A 17,285-nucleotide genomic window follows, 5' to 3' on the forward strand; every position below is an offset into this window, starting at 1 on the left:
AAGAGCCTGAACTGGTGATGTGCAGCAATCTAATACACCTCTACCCCAATATAATAGGACCGATATAATACGAATTGGAATATAAAGGGGTAAAGCAGCACTTAGGGGGCGGGGCTGCGCACTCAGGGGTATCAAAGCAAGTTCAGTATAACGCGGTAAGATTTTTGGCCCCACAAGGACAGCGTTGTATTGAGGTAGAGGTATATCTATTTGATTATTTCTGATTCCACTATTCTGTATTTGTGAGAGACACGATGATATATAGACTCAAGTCAGCCAAAGTAACTGAATTAGGTGCCCCTTCTTTCCTCCTGTCCTTTGTAAAAGAAGCCAGTTTATTTTTCTGTACCTATTTAAGGATGAAAACCTCTGATGAAGATCCATTACTTTTCCTGCGGCGGATCCACTGGTCTGTAGCTGTTTTATTCCAGGATCGAGTGGTGCCCTTACCCCAGCACCTTCCCATTGATGAACAACGGGAGAAAGCGGGTCCAATAAGCTCGTGTCTCCATCCTGTGACATGTACTAGTTTGTTTGCACTGAAGTGAATGCAGGCAACTGGTTGCTCTAGGCTCAGGCACAGAAATATTGTATAGCTCTGTGGAAATGCCTCACCTAAAATAACCAGTGGGTTAGCTGTGCTGTCTCAGCTCTACTTAGTTTAAAATTTTTTTTAAAACCATGTGGTTGCCATGGTGGTAAGGGGGGAGGAAGAGGGTGTTTTCCAGAATGCGGGAGGATCCGACCCTTCAGGGTGGGGGCAGGCTGCACTTGCAATTGATTTCCCAGGCATTGGCAGCTGGGTAGATGTGCGCCTGGAAGTGCGGGAGAGCCCCGCGTCCCCTTTAAGGCTGGCCTCTCTCCTTCCCCGGTCCCGCCTCCCGGAGCATGACACGCCGCTCCGATAGCGAAGCCCCTTTTTAATTGAGGCTGTCAGGCAGCAGAGCCAGCCCGCGAGGATAGAAAGCGAATCGACCGCGGCGGTAGCGTCTTTGGGGCTGGAGCGATAGCGGCCAGGCTGCCAGAGGCAGAGGGCAACCTGCAGCCAGCAGCAAGCGTCCACCTTCCCGGGGTGGGGGCAGGAGCAAGGCGGCCCCCCTCCCGCCGCTTCTGCAAGTGGAAGGCGGCATCTCTGCTCGAGCAGGCTCCCCCGGAGGGAGGCGAGCGGGTCTGGCAGCCCTGGGATCGCTCTCGCCTCCCCTGCCTGCCCCTCTGGCGCCCGCTGCCTGCGGCTCGGTGGTGCACTGGGAGTGGACCGGGGGAGGGAAGGGGGCCTTTCCCTTGCGGCAGCGGCGGCCCGTGTGCTCCCTTCCTCAGACCTGGGGGGCGCCCCCGTCCTCCGAGCCTCATGAAAAATCACCTGTGGGGCAGCTCCCCCCGGGCTCCCATGGCGGCGGCGGTGCCGTGGAAGAGCGTGGAGTGGCTGCAGGAGGAGCTGGAGTCCGGCGGGGGCAGCTCGCTGCTGCTGCTCGACTGCCGCCCCCACGAGCTCTTCGAGTCCTCGCACATCGAGACGGCCATTAACCTGGCCATCCCGGGCCTCATGCTGCGCCGCCTCAAGAAGGGCAACCTGCCCATCCGCTCCATCATCCCCAACCATGAGGACAAGGAGCGCTTCGCCAAGCGCTGCAAGGCGGACACCGTGCTGCTCTATGATGAGGCCACGGCCGAGTGGCAGCAGGACAACGGCGCCCCCAGCTCCGTCCTGGGGCTGCTGCTGCAAAAGCTGCGGGACGATGGGTGCAAGGCGTATTACCTGAAAGGTAACACGGGCGCATCAGTCCCTCTCCCAGTCCCCCTCCCTTCCGGAAAAGGGGCTCGCAGCTCGCCCTCCCTAAGCTCGCCAGCCCCCGATCTGCCTCGGACCTCAGAGCTCCCGCTCCAGCTGTGATCACTGATGTTTCCTTTGCCCCCCCCCCCCAGACTCTGTCCAGCACCCCAAGTGCTTTGCAGTTTGTACACCCCCCCCCCCCCCCGGACAGATTTCCTATTTCAGGATTTTCTTTTTCCGTCTTGTCTCCCCTCCCCCATATGCCCTCGATTGGCTCTGACTCTTCTCTGAGGAGAAATCAAGACTTTTTTTGGGGGGGAAGAGCCCCCCGCGAGGATTATCTTTTTTAATCTCCTGTCTGTGGAGTGGGAAGCCGGGGTAGGATGTGATTACTCTCTCTCTCTCTCTCTCTCTTACTTACTTTTGCCTGGGTAATTTTCTCCCTTGCTAATCTTTTTACAAAATGGTTCCATGTGCTGGGAGAGTGGAGAGGTTGGCCAAATCTCCCCGAGTTTTGTAATTGTGTCTTGGAAGCGGGGAGCTACCACCACCTCCTTTGCAACTCATCTGGGAAGCAAATTTACCCCTCCCCTTCTTCCAATCCAGAGGCTGTAAGAGAACAGAGGGATTCCCCTCTCTCCCTCCAGAGAGCAGGGCAGGGTGACAGTAAAAACCTAGCAGATTCCTTTCCTTTCCCTATCCTTAAGGATTCGCCCCTCATCCGTTTCTTTAGTCCACATCTGATTCCTACTGGAGGGAGATAGAAGCATCTTTCTTCTTCTTTTATCTCTCAAAGGAAAATTGAGATTGGCACCGATCATGTGCAGTCTCCTATATCCTGAACTGACCTGCAGTAATTAGAGCAGCCCCCCAAACTCACCGCACTAAAGCAGAACTTTATTATCCAGCAGAGAAGAAGGGCGGAAGCAGGATACCCTGGGCATGAAAACAATAACCCCAGCTCTCATGTGTGCTGCTGACTGGCTGTAGGAACCATTTGGGGACACACGGTTTGCCCCTAGAGTATTTTTAAAGGCCTGCTTCCGGTATTCTGGAGTGGCAGGGCCCCTTTATTGACATTTACCCAGAAGAAGATCTGACTCTCTTCCCCATAGACTAAAGCTTAATTGTGTTTCTGAAAAAAAAAATCAACACAAAACAAAGTTAAAGTGGTCAGAGCTTCGTTTTCAATCAAAACAGCTCTTGGCTCCCTAGATCCAGTAACCTCTGTGGAAGAGGGGATGTTTCTTGTACTGATTCCTTCCCCCTTTGCCTCTGAGACATGCACTCCATTGATGTACACCCAGAGATATCTCAGAGTACTAGGTTTGCACCCCTGGATTCACTCTGTAGGAGTGAGAGGGTGCCTGGCTTTCATTCTCTGAATGAAAACGCAACTCCTTGTAGCTTCATACTTAAGATCTTGATTTATTTTCTTTCCTCCTCAAAATGTCTCAAAGGCACCCCCCAAAACACTGGCCTGGTTAGACACCCTCTCTCCCAAAGCACATCCCATTGCGGTCGCTAGGCGGCAGGGTTGAGGCAGAAATGGTAGGTGAAGCAAAAGCAAAATTGCCACTTTGAACCATTTAAAAACACACTTTTTTTTCCTGTAGAAGAGCCAAGTGATCTGTGGGGGAGGGAGGAGATGATCAGGCTCTTTGGAGTGCATGGGAGGGGTGGGGAAATGGATTATCTGTGGATAGAGCATTTCCTTCTTTCTAGCATTTAGGTCCACTCCTAACTGAAATAAAGGAACCTGCCTGCCGATATGTTCCAGTCATGGCTCTTGATCTGATTGTGGATCTGATCTCTTCCCCTTCCTGACGAAATCCCTCCCCCTACCCCCATCTCTCTTTAGTGTTATCTGATTAGCTCTGTCACTTGCTTTTTTAACTGTTCTCTCCCATAAGGAGGAAGGAACAGCTTTGAAGTTACTTTTAAGCCATCTTTAATGGGGAGGGGAGGAGTTAGATTTCTCTTGCTCTCTTTTTTTCCTGGGGCCTTGGTGGGAAATGTTTTCAATTAAAATTCCAAGATGGCTTCTCCGTGTTGTCTTTCCCTATTGGGGGAGGAGGAGGAGGGGAAGAAAGTCCTGTTTTCATGAATGGATGTGGCAGGAGCTGTCTGTTCTACTCAATGATCCACTCACAACCACCAAACCCACTAACAAAATTTCCAGGAGGCTTTCTAATGACATCCATTGTCTGCTTTGGAGAATGACTCGAAACTCCTGTTTAATATAGCTTAAAAAGAAGGTAGATTCTCTTTGCCCCCCCCCCCCCGACTTTCCGTCCCTTCTTAAGCCGAGGCACTGAAGAGGAAATGGTGCTGAGAAATTGGCATTTTGGATCCTCTCAGTCTCATGTTTGTATTTTTATATAAAATGATTCTTTTATTTTAAAAAATTCTGTAACAAATGATCCAATGCAAAGTGTCTGTCCCGTACAGCTTAGAGGTTGGAATCAATCTACTGTGCAAAACCCATGTCATTTTAACTGTTTTTAAAGTGAAAATTTTTGTAGCTGGGGTTTGAATTGTTTGACTGGCTTTTGTGGCTTACTTACATGTTAAATAGCACATAGCTCTTGTTTGAGCCATCTCAAATGGAAAAAGACTTAGATTTACATCTCCACAAACCTAAAGGTATTAAATTATTAGAAAACTAAAATTTACCAGCTTTGACTCCGGTGAAAGCCAGCTCAGGTTCAATGAATCTCCTGCCATTGATTTTTAAATGGGAGGTGGATTGAGCCCCTACTTAGTAATTCTGCTACCCATACTCATGTTCTGTACTACGTTTACTTCAGTGGGACTGTTTGCTAGGTAAAGTGCTACTCTAGAGGAGTAAAGTTAGCATAATCGGGCCCATACTCTGCATTTCAGGGATCTGAATTTACACTGCCTTTTTGCTAGGGAGAAACAAAGACCAAAGTAAATTGTGTTTTACTTAGTTTAACTCTCACTCACTGATGCAAGAATCTCTCATTTTAAATAGGAACATGCCTTTTTTTCCCCAGGTGGCTTTAACAAATTTCAGACCGAATACTCTGAGCATTGTGAGACCAACCTTGATAGCTCCTCACCCAGCAACTCTCCTCCTGCATCTGTCCTTGGCCTTGGAGGACTAAGGATTAACTCCGATTGCTCTGACGGCGAGTCTGACAGGGAGCCAAGCAGTGCCACAGAGTCGGATGGGAGCCCAATCCCTAACAACCAGCCTGCCTTCCCTGTCCAGATCCTACCTTACCTGTATCTGGGTTGTGCCAAAGATTCTACCAACTTAGATATTTTGGGCAAATACGGCATCAAGTACATCCTGAATGTGACTCCCAACCTGCCAAACATGTTCGAGCACAACGGAGAGTTTAAATACAAACAGATTCCCATCTCGGATCACTGGAGCCAGAATCTCTCTCAGTTCTTTCCTGAGGCCATCGCTTTCATTGGTAGGTGTTGGAATTCTGCTGTTGGCAGAACATTCCTTTAGCAATCGCAACTTGAGAATGCAGCAAGCTACGTGCTGTAGCAGTCGCTACTTGTCTGTACATGGATGTAAAAGTTGTACAATTCTCAGATCAGATGTTAGTCACGTGCCAAGATTGAGGCACCCAAAATCAATTGCTTTTCAGTGTCCAATCTGAGGTACTTTTTGAAAGTGCCTCATCTTCAGTATTGGTGCTGACCAAACCAGTCTCTTTTAAGGTATCTGAAGTTGGGTTCCCCACAATTGATTACTTTTAAGAGTCTCCACTATGGGGTCTGATTCTCCGCTGCCTCCCACCTTATATAGGTATTCACATCTGTGTAAAATGACTATATGAGGCAGTGGAGAATTAGGGGCGCACGGTACCTTCTTATTTTGGGAAACGAGGACTGAGAAGAAATGCTGTGGTTTGACTGATGTCTGCAGTTGCCTGATCTCCATACCTGTAGGGAGAGCCTTAATCCTTACAGAGGTAAATCAGAGGACTTGTTTACATGGGGGAAATATACTGCTGTAATTATCCCGTTATACTTATACTGGTATTCTAGTATAACACAGGGAGTTATAACACACAATAAAGCAATACAATCATACTGATATAGTTTATACTGGTAAATTTCCCTGTGAGAACAAGTCCTAAGACACTTTTGTTAAAGGTCCTTGCAGGACAGATCCTTTCCCAGGATAGCTTTAACATCCAGAAGTGCTTTTTGTTCTGTGGTAGATGACAGTCAGGCTGAATAAAATATGTGCTTCCAGTGTGCATGTCAACTGTTCAGTGATGGTAGTCATTGGCCTTCTAACACTAGATTTTTATTAGGATTGAATGGCACAAGCAGCTGTCCTCATTTAACTATTAAAAAGCTTTGATATCTCTAGGAAATGAAATGATCCCCTTGCCTTCATACCTTAGGCTTTGTAAGGGGCCTAGGTGCTTCTATGTTGACTGTGAGTCCTTAAATGGAACAATACCATGTTAGGACCTTGACTGCTTTGCAACTATATTGGAGAAATAAGTTGTCATTGCTATTTTTTTTTCTCCCACTCTCTAATAGCACAGTTCAGCTCAAAAGTCCAAGGGTTTAGCAAGGTGTGAGGATGCTGTTTCACCTTCCTTGGTGGATGCATTGGATTCCTGATGAGCTGTGGCATTTGGGTTCTGTCTGCTACAGTCAATTCATGTTTCTGTGAACACCAAACTTGTGCTTTGTCTTTAATGTCAGGAAATGGAGGATTACCTCACCTGCTTACTATAAAACCAAAACTTAGAAATGGGGCTTTGCTCAGATGAAAGACACACACATGCACACACACACACACACACACACACACACACACTTCAGCGAAATTCTGAAATTGCAGGAGCAGCAATGCAATCTGAAGAGTTAGTGTCCTTTTTGTCTTGGAGTTCCTCACACAGTAATGGGAACTAGGAAGTCAAACCTGAGTCTTGTTTTTAATTTTTGTATCCTCCTCTCTGCCCATCCCTCAGTCTGTAGTGTTGGAGTACTTTTTTATTTTTTAAGCTCTGGCTTTGAGTAGAGCAGGATTAGAGGTTCCTTTCTCATAGAACCTTTATTCTTCAAAGCCAAGCTCTATGGCAAATGACTGGTTTGAAAAATTGTTCTGCGCAGAAGTAAACTTTGCAGTATATATTTACGTATGCAGTGTTTTCAGCGGCATTCCTCTCTCTCAACACTCTGATGCCAGTTCATGCTGTTCAGGCTCTGAGAAAGGGACAATAAATCTCTGTTCTTCAAGCAGTGGCAGCAGTTGCTGAGAGAAATAGTTTGTAGTAAAACTGCTATCGTTCCTTTTCCCTCTGCCACCATGTATCTTGATGGATTCACTCTAGCACAGATCTTGCTATAGGAAAGTCTGTTTCCCCAGTCGCCACACTTAAAGAACAACATCACAATAATTAAGTTCCTCTATCTTAGAGTTCACTTGAATCAGTTTCCACTGTACAGTACTCGGAAAATAATCTTAAAAAAAAACAGCAAAACTGAGGTGGGGTTTTTTTTTTGTCTTTTTTTTGATGTCATGTCTGGTCACAAGACTGGTTAGACTTCACAACCCCATCTTAGCACTGATTGATTAATATGAATTGTGAGAAGGATGTGGTGCAGGTCTGAGTGCCAGGAACTCTGGAGTTGGAATTTCAACTCTGACACTGCCTCTTTCTGGCCTTGGGCAAGTGACTTAATCGCACTGGTTTCTCCCTTTATGAAATAGAAAGCAATAATACTAACCTCACAGAGGTGTTGTAAGCTTTAATTAATTAATCTTTGTTAAGCATGGGGAAGCTGAAGTGCTAAGTATGACTGATTGCATCGCTAGGGTATATTATCAGGGTGCCTGATTTTTGAAGAGGAAAATATGCAGAGTTAAATTATGTAGTATCCCTCTGAACTGTTGGAGCAGTGGATCCATTGCTGGTAATGACCTGGTTCTAAAAGGCTGAAGCTGCCATCTAGCTCTGCTCCAGTGCATTTTTGCTACAGAACTCTAAATGTATCCTTCTTTTTCCCCCTCTTTGTTTCAGATGAGGCCCGTACCAAGAAATGTGGTATCCTGGTTCACTGCCTAGCCGGCATCAGCAGGTCTGTAACAGTAACCGTTGCCTACTTGATGCAAAAAATGAACTTGTCCCTGAATGACGCCTATGACTTTGTGAAAAGGAAAAAGTCAAATATCTCCCCGAACTTTAACTTCATGGGCCAGCTCCTGGACTTTGAGAGGACTCTGGGGCTTAACAGCCCATGTGATAACCGCTCCCCCAATGAGCAACTGTACTTCACCACACCCACCAATCACAACCTGTTCCAGCTGAACACCTTGGAGTCCACATGAAGGGGATGTTGTTTGGTTGGGAACTCGAGCCTTGAATAGCTTCTGTTGAGCATTTCAAATATTAAAAAAGTATGTATCTTGCCAGGCAGCCTTGAAAGAACTAGTTTCTCCAAGTAGGGGTGTCTGATCGCTGCTTTAAAAAGGCTAAGGCCATTTATTAGTATCCTGATGCTAATCAAAATGGATCAAAGAGTAGTCTCTTTACAGGGGTTATTTAATATGGGGGATCTCGTGGCGTTCTGAGCGCAGCTGTTACCGGCAATAACTGCTTTCCTGGGTGTGTTGAGACTGGTGAACTGCACACACTCACACAAATATACGCAAAGCTACTTACCTGGTAGGTTGTTGTGGAAAGTAGAGGAGACTTACGCACTTGGCGACCTTGAACAAAAGATTTTGGCCCAAGACTCTTTTAAAATCCATGTTTACCTTTTTTTTTAAAAAAAAGGTAATCTTACTCTCTGAGTCTTGGGCTCCAACTCATTTTAAATATGTAAGTTCCTAACTGTTTGTACAGACGAGGTTGCAAAACCAGTATTTTATTCTGTTCTCATTTGATCTTTCTTCCTTTTTCTTTCTTTTTTTTTTTTTTTGATCAAATGTTTATATTGACCAAATGCATTTTGCACACTTTGTGAAGCCTTGAGACATCCTGGCGTATTACCGGGTACACCCCGAGAGAGACACATGCTGCTGTTGTTGCTAGCATCTGGTAGGAAGCTTTGTTGTTTGTGAAGGCCAGTTGGTCTTAACCTGTCTGCCACTTCCACACTCACAATCACAAACTGCACTGAATCAACAAAGGTGACTAAGCTGCAAGCTTTTTTTTAAATACCACCCCCGCTCTCCCACCACCAAAAAACGCTGTCTGCGGTTGCCAGAGGTAAACCTGGTGTGGTCTCCAGAGTTGGTAGAAGCATGTCTGAGGCTAGCACTCGTTCTCTGCTGTCGGTCGAATGATGATTGGTGTCAACCCAACTGGCCTGAAATCATTCCAGCTTCTGAAGTAAAGAAAGTACTTGTGATGTTGGCACTTATCTGGCACACTTAATTCTTATGTGTGCAGGGGTGGGAATCGAGTGCTACTGGTACTCCAAAAGACTGGAGCAAAGTTTTTGCAGCATGACGCTGCTGCAGAGTCATGCACAAACCATGGAAAGGGAGTGAAAATGTGGGAAATAATGACCAGAACGTTGTAAAAACTGGCAAATTCCGAGACTCTAAGAGCGTTCAACGGAGGTTCTGATGGGTTTCCTTTTTTTTGAGTAACTTTTTGCTGTGCCTTCTAGAACAAGAAGACTTGTTAATGTTTTTGGCTAACCTTTGGCAAAGGTCTCGTACTTTGAAGAAGTGGTACTAATGTCTGGGAGGAGGGCAGAATGGATCTGGAGGTTTCTTTTATTGGCTGCAATGTAGTCCTTCCCTTCTCTCCACCTCCTTATCCACTGGAACTCTCATGTAACTAACGCAAAACAAAAAAGAGAAAGCCACGGAATTTTTTTCTAAATATCCAGGTTTTTGTATTCTCTTTTTTTCAAAAAAAAAAAAAAAAAAGAAAGAGAAAAATAAAACCCTCCATATGGAGGAATGTTCAACGCTGTCACATAATGACTTTTTTTTTTTTTTGTTAAAGATGTTACCAGAATGTTGGAATGTTTTGTTTTTTTGGTTGGTTGATTGTCTTCTGTTTTGTTTTGTAACAATGTTGGGTTTGAGGGTCATCAGGGAAGGGAGAATGGACGTAAGTATGGCTGAGAGTGAGCGAGCAAATTGAAAATATCCTACTTGCATTTTACCTCATGGAGGAACTTTTTTTTTTTTTTTCCCCAGGGATTCTTTTAAACAGTGCATCTGTATTGCATTACAGCTAAGCTGGCTTAGAAAGGCTTCCTGTGCTGTAAATGATCTGTCTTCTTTAAAGGAAAAAGATACATCCTCTGATTAATACAAATGAGAGCTTGTTAGCGAGGGATGGTTTTTGCTTTGAGTTATGAAGGTAAATTAATGACCCTATATATATACTGAACCAATATTGGGACTTCTGTTTATATTGCAAATAAATATTATTTTTTCTTTAAACCATGTTTCTGTGTCCAGTGCTTGACTAGTCAGCGAAACCTGTCTAGCGAAACCTGTCTGTATAAGGCTGAGCTGTTCTCATCCCTTTTTATGGCCCATTTTGTGTCTTCCTGTGACCCATGAACAGCACTTTCTGGGTTGTGTTCAAGTGTGGTGTTTGGTTTCGTGCACAGTGTAATTTTTGAGATCTTGCAGTAATGGGGGTGCTGGTGGGGAGAATGGGGACTGAATATACCAGAGAACAAAGAACAGCATGAGATGATGGGTGCTGGTTTTGACCCCCTTCCAACTGCCATCCAAAAAAGCCCTTTGTTCATAAGGCACATGTGCCTTAGGGAGACACCTGGCCCTTGCCAATAACCTCTATAGTGGATGTAAAGGGGCTGCTTTCATTTCAGTGGAAAGTAACTTAGGGCCTGAGTCAGCTGGAATTGTAGGTGCTCTGCATTTTTCGGGATCAAGGCCATGGTCTCCTTGCTACTTCATTTGGCATGTTGAATGTTATGTGAAATCAGGAGTTGAGGAGAGGGGAGCTCGAAATCACCATGTGTATGTCTTAGTTACAGCCCAACTGTGAGGGCAGAGCTTTAGGTCTGGTACATAACTACCTGTTACAAGAGTCTAAACTTTGGTGCATGATTCAGATTTGTGACTTGGGCTATGCCTAATGCAGGGGTAGTTGTATTTCAAAAAGGAAGTGATAGATGGGTCTTTACTCTGACTCAATGGCCTGATAGCATCTGTATACCTAGAGGGACAGAAAGACATCACAGTATCTGTTTGATCTGTAGTCCAAATGAAGACAAAATGCATAGCAAGGAGCCTATTTTATTTCCCATTCTAGCCACCTCTCCATTGAATGCCTTAACACCTGGTCTTTGTCTCTTTATTAGCAGAAAGACCTGGATTTCATTACAGGCAGGTACCCACCTTGAACTCATTCAAAAAGTTTGGCTAGAAAGTAGCTTTGGGTGGAGGTAAAGGAATCGACCTCTCTCCAGGGGCTTGGAAATATGGTCTTTTAGATCTCTTTATTTTTAAATACCAAACTCCAGTCCTATAAGAGGCACCAAGAATCTTGTGCCTCCTTAAATGGAATTGCAAAGGGTAAGCAAAATACCTGACAAGTAATCACTAAGCCTGGGAATGGTTAAATTTGGAAACAAACTTTTGGGAACTTGAAGGTCACCACTCATTCATTTACGCCAAACTAGATTATTTTGTTGTTCAAATGGCTTTAACACCTACAAAGTGTTCATGTGGTTTTTATTTAGTTGAAAAGTTGAACGTTTCCCCACAGAACTGCGAATGAAAGCTGCACCAATGTGAACTGGGAAGTGAAACTCAGCAGTTTGGTTCTATTGTCCCAGCTGACAGAAATGCAAAAAAAGCAAATTTCAATTTTTTCAATATTCTTTATTTCAGTCCAATAGGTGAATAACCAACTTACTGGTTTTTAATCCTTTCTGTTGACCAGAGTCCTCAAATAAGATGATTTTTTTTCTTCTTGTACCTACTATAGGGAACAAAAGACTGTCGCTTTTTATATCTGAGGTCCTTTGCAGAATAGCGGTGGTGGGGGGGCTAATATAGTCAAAAGTCTGAAACAGAAGAAAAGTGAACCTTTGTGTGTTGCTTATCTCCCCTAAAGTGTCCCCATTGCAGAACGATTACTGCATGATGGAAATCCATATATATTGATTTAGCGGCTTGTTTGTGGTTCAACAAATGCAAATCCATCTTGTACATGGGGAAAGATGGACCTTTACACTTTTCCTCCCTTAATTACATGGTATAGCGGTTTGTGCGGACAATTGGAAACCATGTATAAGCATAAATGTGGGCTGGAAGGGTGCAGAACAGCTCAGCAGGTAGTGATACTGTTATATTCTTTTCTTCAATCTGATTTTTCTCTTTCCTATAATACTGTTGGGTAGGATTCAGGTTAATAATAGCATTTAGCATCAGCCATGTGAGCTGGCTTTCACAGTAGCTTGATTGTGGCTGTCTGGAACAGTGCAGATGCTATTTTTAATCTCTTTAACTACAAGAATTTGTATTCACTCAATGTCTGTGAAACAAGCTGTCTTGGTTCTGAATGGCTTGATCTCACACTGTGCCACACCAGAGCATGGCTTCAGGTGGTTGCAAATGCATTAGAAGGTCCTTTTTGCCTAAGGTGTGAAAGAGTTTGCCCCTGCTAACCATCCCTTCCTCCTGAGAGTGGTATCTCCCAGCGGTCTTAAAGGAGGTTTGTTCATTTTCTCTGGCCCTGACATGGAAGCCCAGCCATGAGCTTAAGCATCTGTGCCTGTTAAGGAGCTCTAGGGTTCTTCTCCTTGTTACAGGGGATGTGCACAGAGACATATGACTCCTGAAGTCTTAAAGATAATTCTCTGAGGAGAAAAGAACTGAAAGCAACCAGTAAACACAGCAAAGCCCTAGGAGCCACAGAGAAGTGTAGTAGTCAGCACAGAATCGGAACAAAACTAGAAAAGGCTGATTAGATGGAGTCCATTTCTCCTGCCCCTAGAAGTACACTTGCCCAGTGTTGGATGAGCTCCCAGACTTCCTCAGTAGCTAAACAGAGGAGCTAGGGCTGGGTGAGAGAAATGCCATTATCTGGTGAAATTCAGGTGGGTGGAGTTCAGTGCAGCAAGGAAATGCTGTTTTACACACAGCAGGGAGGGCTTCTGGATAAACAATTAGCCTCAAGCAACTCATAGCTTGTTCTTACACAGGGTGGGTTGCTCTGCAAACAAAGCTAGGTGCCCGCCCCCCGATTTGGAGGAGATACCCCTTAAAATATTCTCAGTGGTGATACTGCAAGCACTTGGGTAGTTAAAGGGGAAATTTCACCTGCAAGATGCATCTCATCCATACCCATCTTTAAATGCTAGAAGCCCATCAGACTGGCCCTATAGAGACATCTCTGTACTAGCAGGTTGCTTTTCATATTCCTGCCTCTGTCAGTTTCCAGCCAAGGAAATGTAGGAAGCTCTGAATTTATGCTGACAGTTTCGACTGTCAGCCAATGTCACAGTGGAAGAGAAGGGAATCTAATATTTGCCTTTTTTTAATGGCTCCCCACAAATCTTATTTATTACCTTTCCCTAGGGCATAATCTCCCCTCCAAACCCCTCACTCTCCTCACTGATTGTAATAGTCCAGTAAATTAAGTCAAATGCCTCATCAAGAAAAATGGGCGTGAATGTTGAAAATCTGGGCCATTGGTTTAAAAAAATCCCTTTAAAACAAATGGCTCTGCTTTGGTTCTCATAAAAGTTGGGGGCTGAAGGGCACTTTAGCACCAGGATACCTCATGGTAATGGGAGAGAACAGGTGGAGTGCACATAAGAACAGCCATATGGGGTCAGACCAAAGGTCCCTCTAGCCCAGTATCCTGTCTTCTGACAGTGGCCAGTGCCAGGTGCCCCAGAGGGAATGACCAGAACAGGTAATTGTCAAGTGATCCATCCCCTGTCACCCATTCCCTTTAGCCTTCATGCCTTGTTGGCTGCCCCACACTCAGCTCTGACTCCCCTGGGCACCCAGCCTGGTGCACAGTACACAGTGCCCATGCCCGCTCCTCCAGCACTCGAGTCATTGCTGGGCAACCCTTGCCATCACCATGGTAACTTGCCACCCTCTGAAAGTCCCAGCCTGGCCTGGGATAGATGAGGTGGTGGTCCAAATAGGGTTGCCAGCCTTCCAGGAATTAAAGATTAATCTGTAATTAAAGTCTGTCATGTGATGAAACCTCCAAGAATACATCCAACCAAAGCTGGCAACCCTAGTCCTGGAGGAAGGAAACAAAGTCCTAGAGACTAGTTCAGAGCTGGGGTAAATTGCAAAAATGGCAGGATTGGAACAGGAAGAGCAACACATGGAGGGTGGGCACACAGGAGGGAGACATGTACCTTCTGGCTGGTCCAGTATCTGCCATGCTCTTTAAAGGAGTTCTGTTAGCTGGGGTGCAGTGGGCAGGTTACAGTGCAGAGGCCCTTGCGCTAGACAGCTAGCAGATGTACCGAGAATACGGCTTTAGGGCAGAAGCCTCAGTTTTATCAGCAGGGGATGGTAGGCCCTACCCCGTTCCCACCCCCTACTGCAAGCAAACTCCTGGGCATGTCCAGTGGAGCTGGGCCAATTGACACTAGCTGAGGGTATGGTCCCATGAACTCTGCTTGTTCTCCCCTGCTTAGGTTATTTCTCTCCAGGAGCCTGATCCAATTCTCATTAAGGCCAATGAAAATACTTCAGTGGACGTTTGTTTGCCTCTCACTTAGTGCTGAGCTCTTAGGTTATCACCACAGGCCAGAGATTTGGGGTGAAATACTTTTTGTCATCAACGTCAATGGGGCTGGGATTTCACTCCCAGGCACCTCATTCCTCTGAATAGTGCCAAGCAATAATAATGCAGGCCCTGTCACACAGAATTTGCCTATTGCTTTGTGGCACAGAGAGACACACAAGCAGAGCAAACTCTTAAAGTGTTAAACCCAATTTGCCGGTTTGGCTTTCCAGAGTAACAGGATTGCTGGGTTTTTCCCCCCTCAGTTTTGAGTAAAATAGGGTGGGTATAGTCTAGAAATTTTGAAAGCATATAAATAGTTCAGCTAATCAACACATTTCTGTATTAATAGCCAACTGGCACATGCTTAGAGAGTCGTGCACTTGGCTGCTTGAAAAGTGCTTTTTTCTTTATCACGAGTTTAAATTTTTCCCTTTTAATTGTGTTTTGGGCATGAATTCCAAGCTGATGAAAGGGAGGTTGACCTGGGAGCACAAGAGGCTGCGTGGAACAATAGCCACAGAACAGATGCAGCATGGCTACCAAGCGGCAGGGAGTTATCTTTGAATCAGACCCCCCCTCCCACCCTTGCTGTCCGTATCTGCTTGCTCCTTTTCCCAAAGTTCTCCATCCAAACCCTCCTCCCCTGTATCCTAAAGGTTTCTCCAGCCAGAGCGGTGCTAACTCCTCCCACCTGCCTGCTCTGATTTTCCCTTCCCTCTCATAGCCAGGGCAACTCTCTTGCCCATTGATAGTGGGCTTGTCTTATACAGACTCCCTCCCAGAGCAGCTGGTGTTCATGGGAGCCTTCTCTGGAAAGGTCTTGGGACAGAGCTTGGATGGGAGTAGCAATGCATGGATGAGGAGTGGATAGGGGGATCAGAGTGCCGGAAGGCAATGAAGGTGTAGCAGACCATGCCATGAGGCATTACCTGGAGGGACATCAGCAGGGTCAGGGGAGACATTGGTTGAGAGAGTTATCAGCAAGGATGAGGGCATTTTCTGGTCAGGCCGTTTGAGTGGTTGGGGCAGTGGCTGGAGGAGCCATGATGGAGGAACATGGCACTTTGCTTGGGGAAGACATGGGCGCTGGGGTTATTTCCTGAAGGATGCATGGAATGAGGCAGTGACTCTGCAGTACTTGGAGGGGCTACCAGGGTGGGGGGTGGGGCAGGAACCTGGAGGATGCATTCGCAGGGTTGGGACAGACCATGGCTGGAAGTGGGGAGGATGGCATTGCCTGGAGGCAGCAGTGATAGGGATAGCAGGGTGCCAGTGACAGCAATATCACGGCACCAGCACTAGTGAGTCTCTAGAGGATAATACAGTGGATCCCTCCTGCTTTTCACGAGAGGATCTCAAAGTGGGGGACCAGCACACACCAAGACTTGTGTTCTGCAATGAGATTCTCACCCCTGTGCCCATGCAGGGCTCTAGACACAAGCGGGGCCCACCACTGCACAGCCATGCTGGAGGCTCTATAGTAACTCAGAGACCCCTCCTGAATTACCAGCACCACTTTTGTCCACAGCTACCAGGATAACAGGTGTTTCTCGGCGCTCTCTCATCCAGTTACTGCCCTTGCCTGACAATGGTTAGCCTGTAACAGCTTGCAGGTTCAGAGTCCAAGTTAGTGTGATGGAAGGACAAGGCCCAATTTGAAAATTAGCCTTGAAAAGGGGGTAGAGGTGGGGCGAGAGGAATAATTCTGAGCAGAAATGAAAAACAATTCAGCCTGGGGATTTCTTGTATAAGTGAGTTCCTTTCCTTTCCCCAGCAGCTGCTTCAAGTCCCAGCTCTAATTAGTTGCCATGGCATCCAGTAGGAAATTGAAAATTTGATTCTGAGTCCACTCCCCTCTTTGCTGGAGTTGGTCTTCCTGCCTGCCACCTGGGGATGGCTTAGCTCTCGGCTGAAGAATGGGGTCCTTTGCGAACATGGCTGGTAACTTTAAGGGCATGTCTATACTGGCAGAGTTACAGCGCCGCTCAGAGAGCGCTGAAGGCAAACCACTGTTGTGTGTTCACACTGTCAGCTGCCTGTGCAATAGCATGTTCACACTTGTGGCACTTGCAGTGGTATTCAGAGCGTGGCACTCTGGGGAGCTATCCCACAGAGAATTTCTTCCTTTTCTGCCGCTAAGAGTTGTGGGAAGATGGAGAGGGTCACGGGGCATCCTGGGTCCTGTCCCAATGATTTGTGGTATGTTGCTTCGCATCCCAGCAATCCTTGTGCTTCCGTCTGCATTTGGCATCATCTTTCAACAGTTTGAGTACTGCATGCCTTGCCTCTTTGGGCTGCAGGAATGGATCCCGAACTGTTGACCAGTGTGCTGTTCAACACATCACGAGTGGCAGTGGAGTTATTGCTTAAACTACAAAGGCAAGAGTTTGATCTCATGATGTGTACTATCTACAGCCTGAGATTGCTTGTGGCTTTCATGGAGGTGCAGATCATAGTGGAAGGCCGCTTTTGGGCTTGGGAAACAAGCACTGAGTGGTGGGATCACATTGTGAGGCATGTCAGGGATGACGAGCGGTGTCTGCAGAACTTTCAGATGAGGAAAGCCACATTCATGGGACTATGTGATGAGCTCGCCCCAGCCCTGCAGCGCAAGACACAAGAATGAGAGCTGCCTTGTCATTGGAGAAGTGCATGGTGATTGCACTGTGGCTACTCCAGATTGCTACCGATCGGTCACTAACCAGTTTGGAGTGGGAAAGTTGACCATTGGACTCATGTGAATGGAAGTGTGCAGGGCCATTAATTGCATCCTGATCTGAAAGACCATGACTCTGGGC

General features: G+C 46.1%; 1 protein-coding gene across 1 annotated transcript; it reads left to right on the forward strand.

Moving 5' to 3' along the window:
* Positions 1-938: 938 nt before the first annotated feature.
* DUSP7 (dual specificity phosphatase 7) lies at positions 939-10,190 on the forward strand. Its single transcript, XM_030570045.1, has 3 exons — positions 939-1,763; positions 4,792-5,220; positions 7,804-10,190. Exons 1-3 carry the CDS (start codon positions 1,349-1,351, stop codon positions 8,109-8,111), a joined length of 1,152 nt encoding a protein of 383 aa, XP_030425905.1. The 5' UTR covers positions 939-1,348; the 3' UTR covers positions 8,112-10,190.
* Positions 10,191-17,285: the final 7,095 nt, after the last annotated feature.

This window comes from Gopherus evgoodei, chromosome 7 (assembly GCF_007399415.2).
Source record: "Gopherus evgoodei ecotype Sinaloan lineage chromosome 7, rGopEvg1_v1.p, whole genome shotgun sequence".
NCBI lineage: Eukaryota > Metazoa > Chordata > Testudines > Testudinidae > Gopherus > Gopherus evgoodei.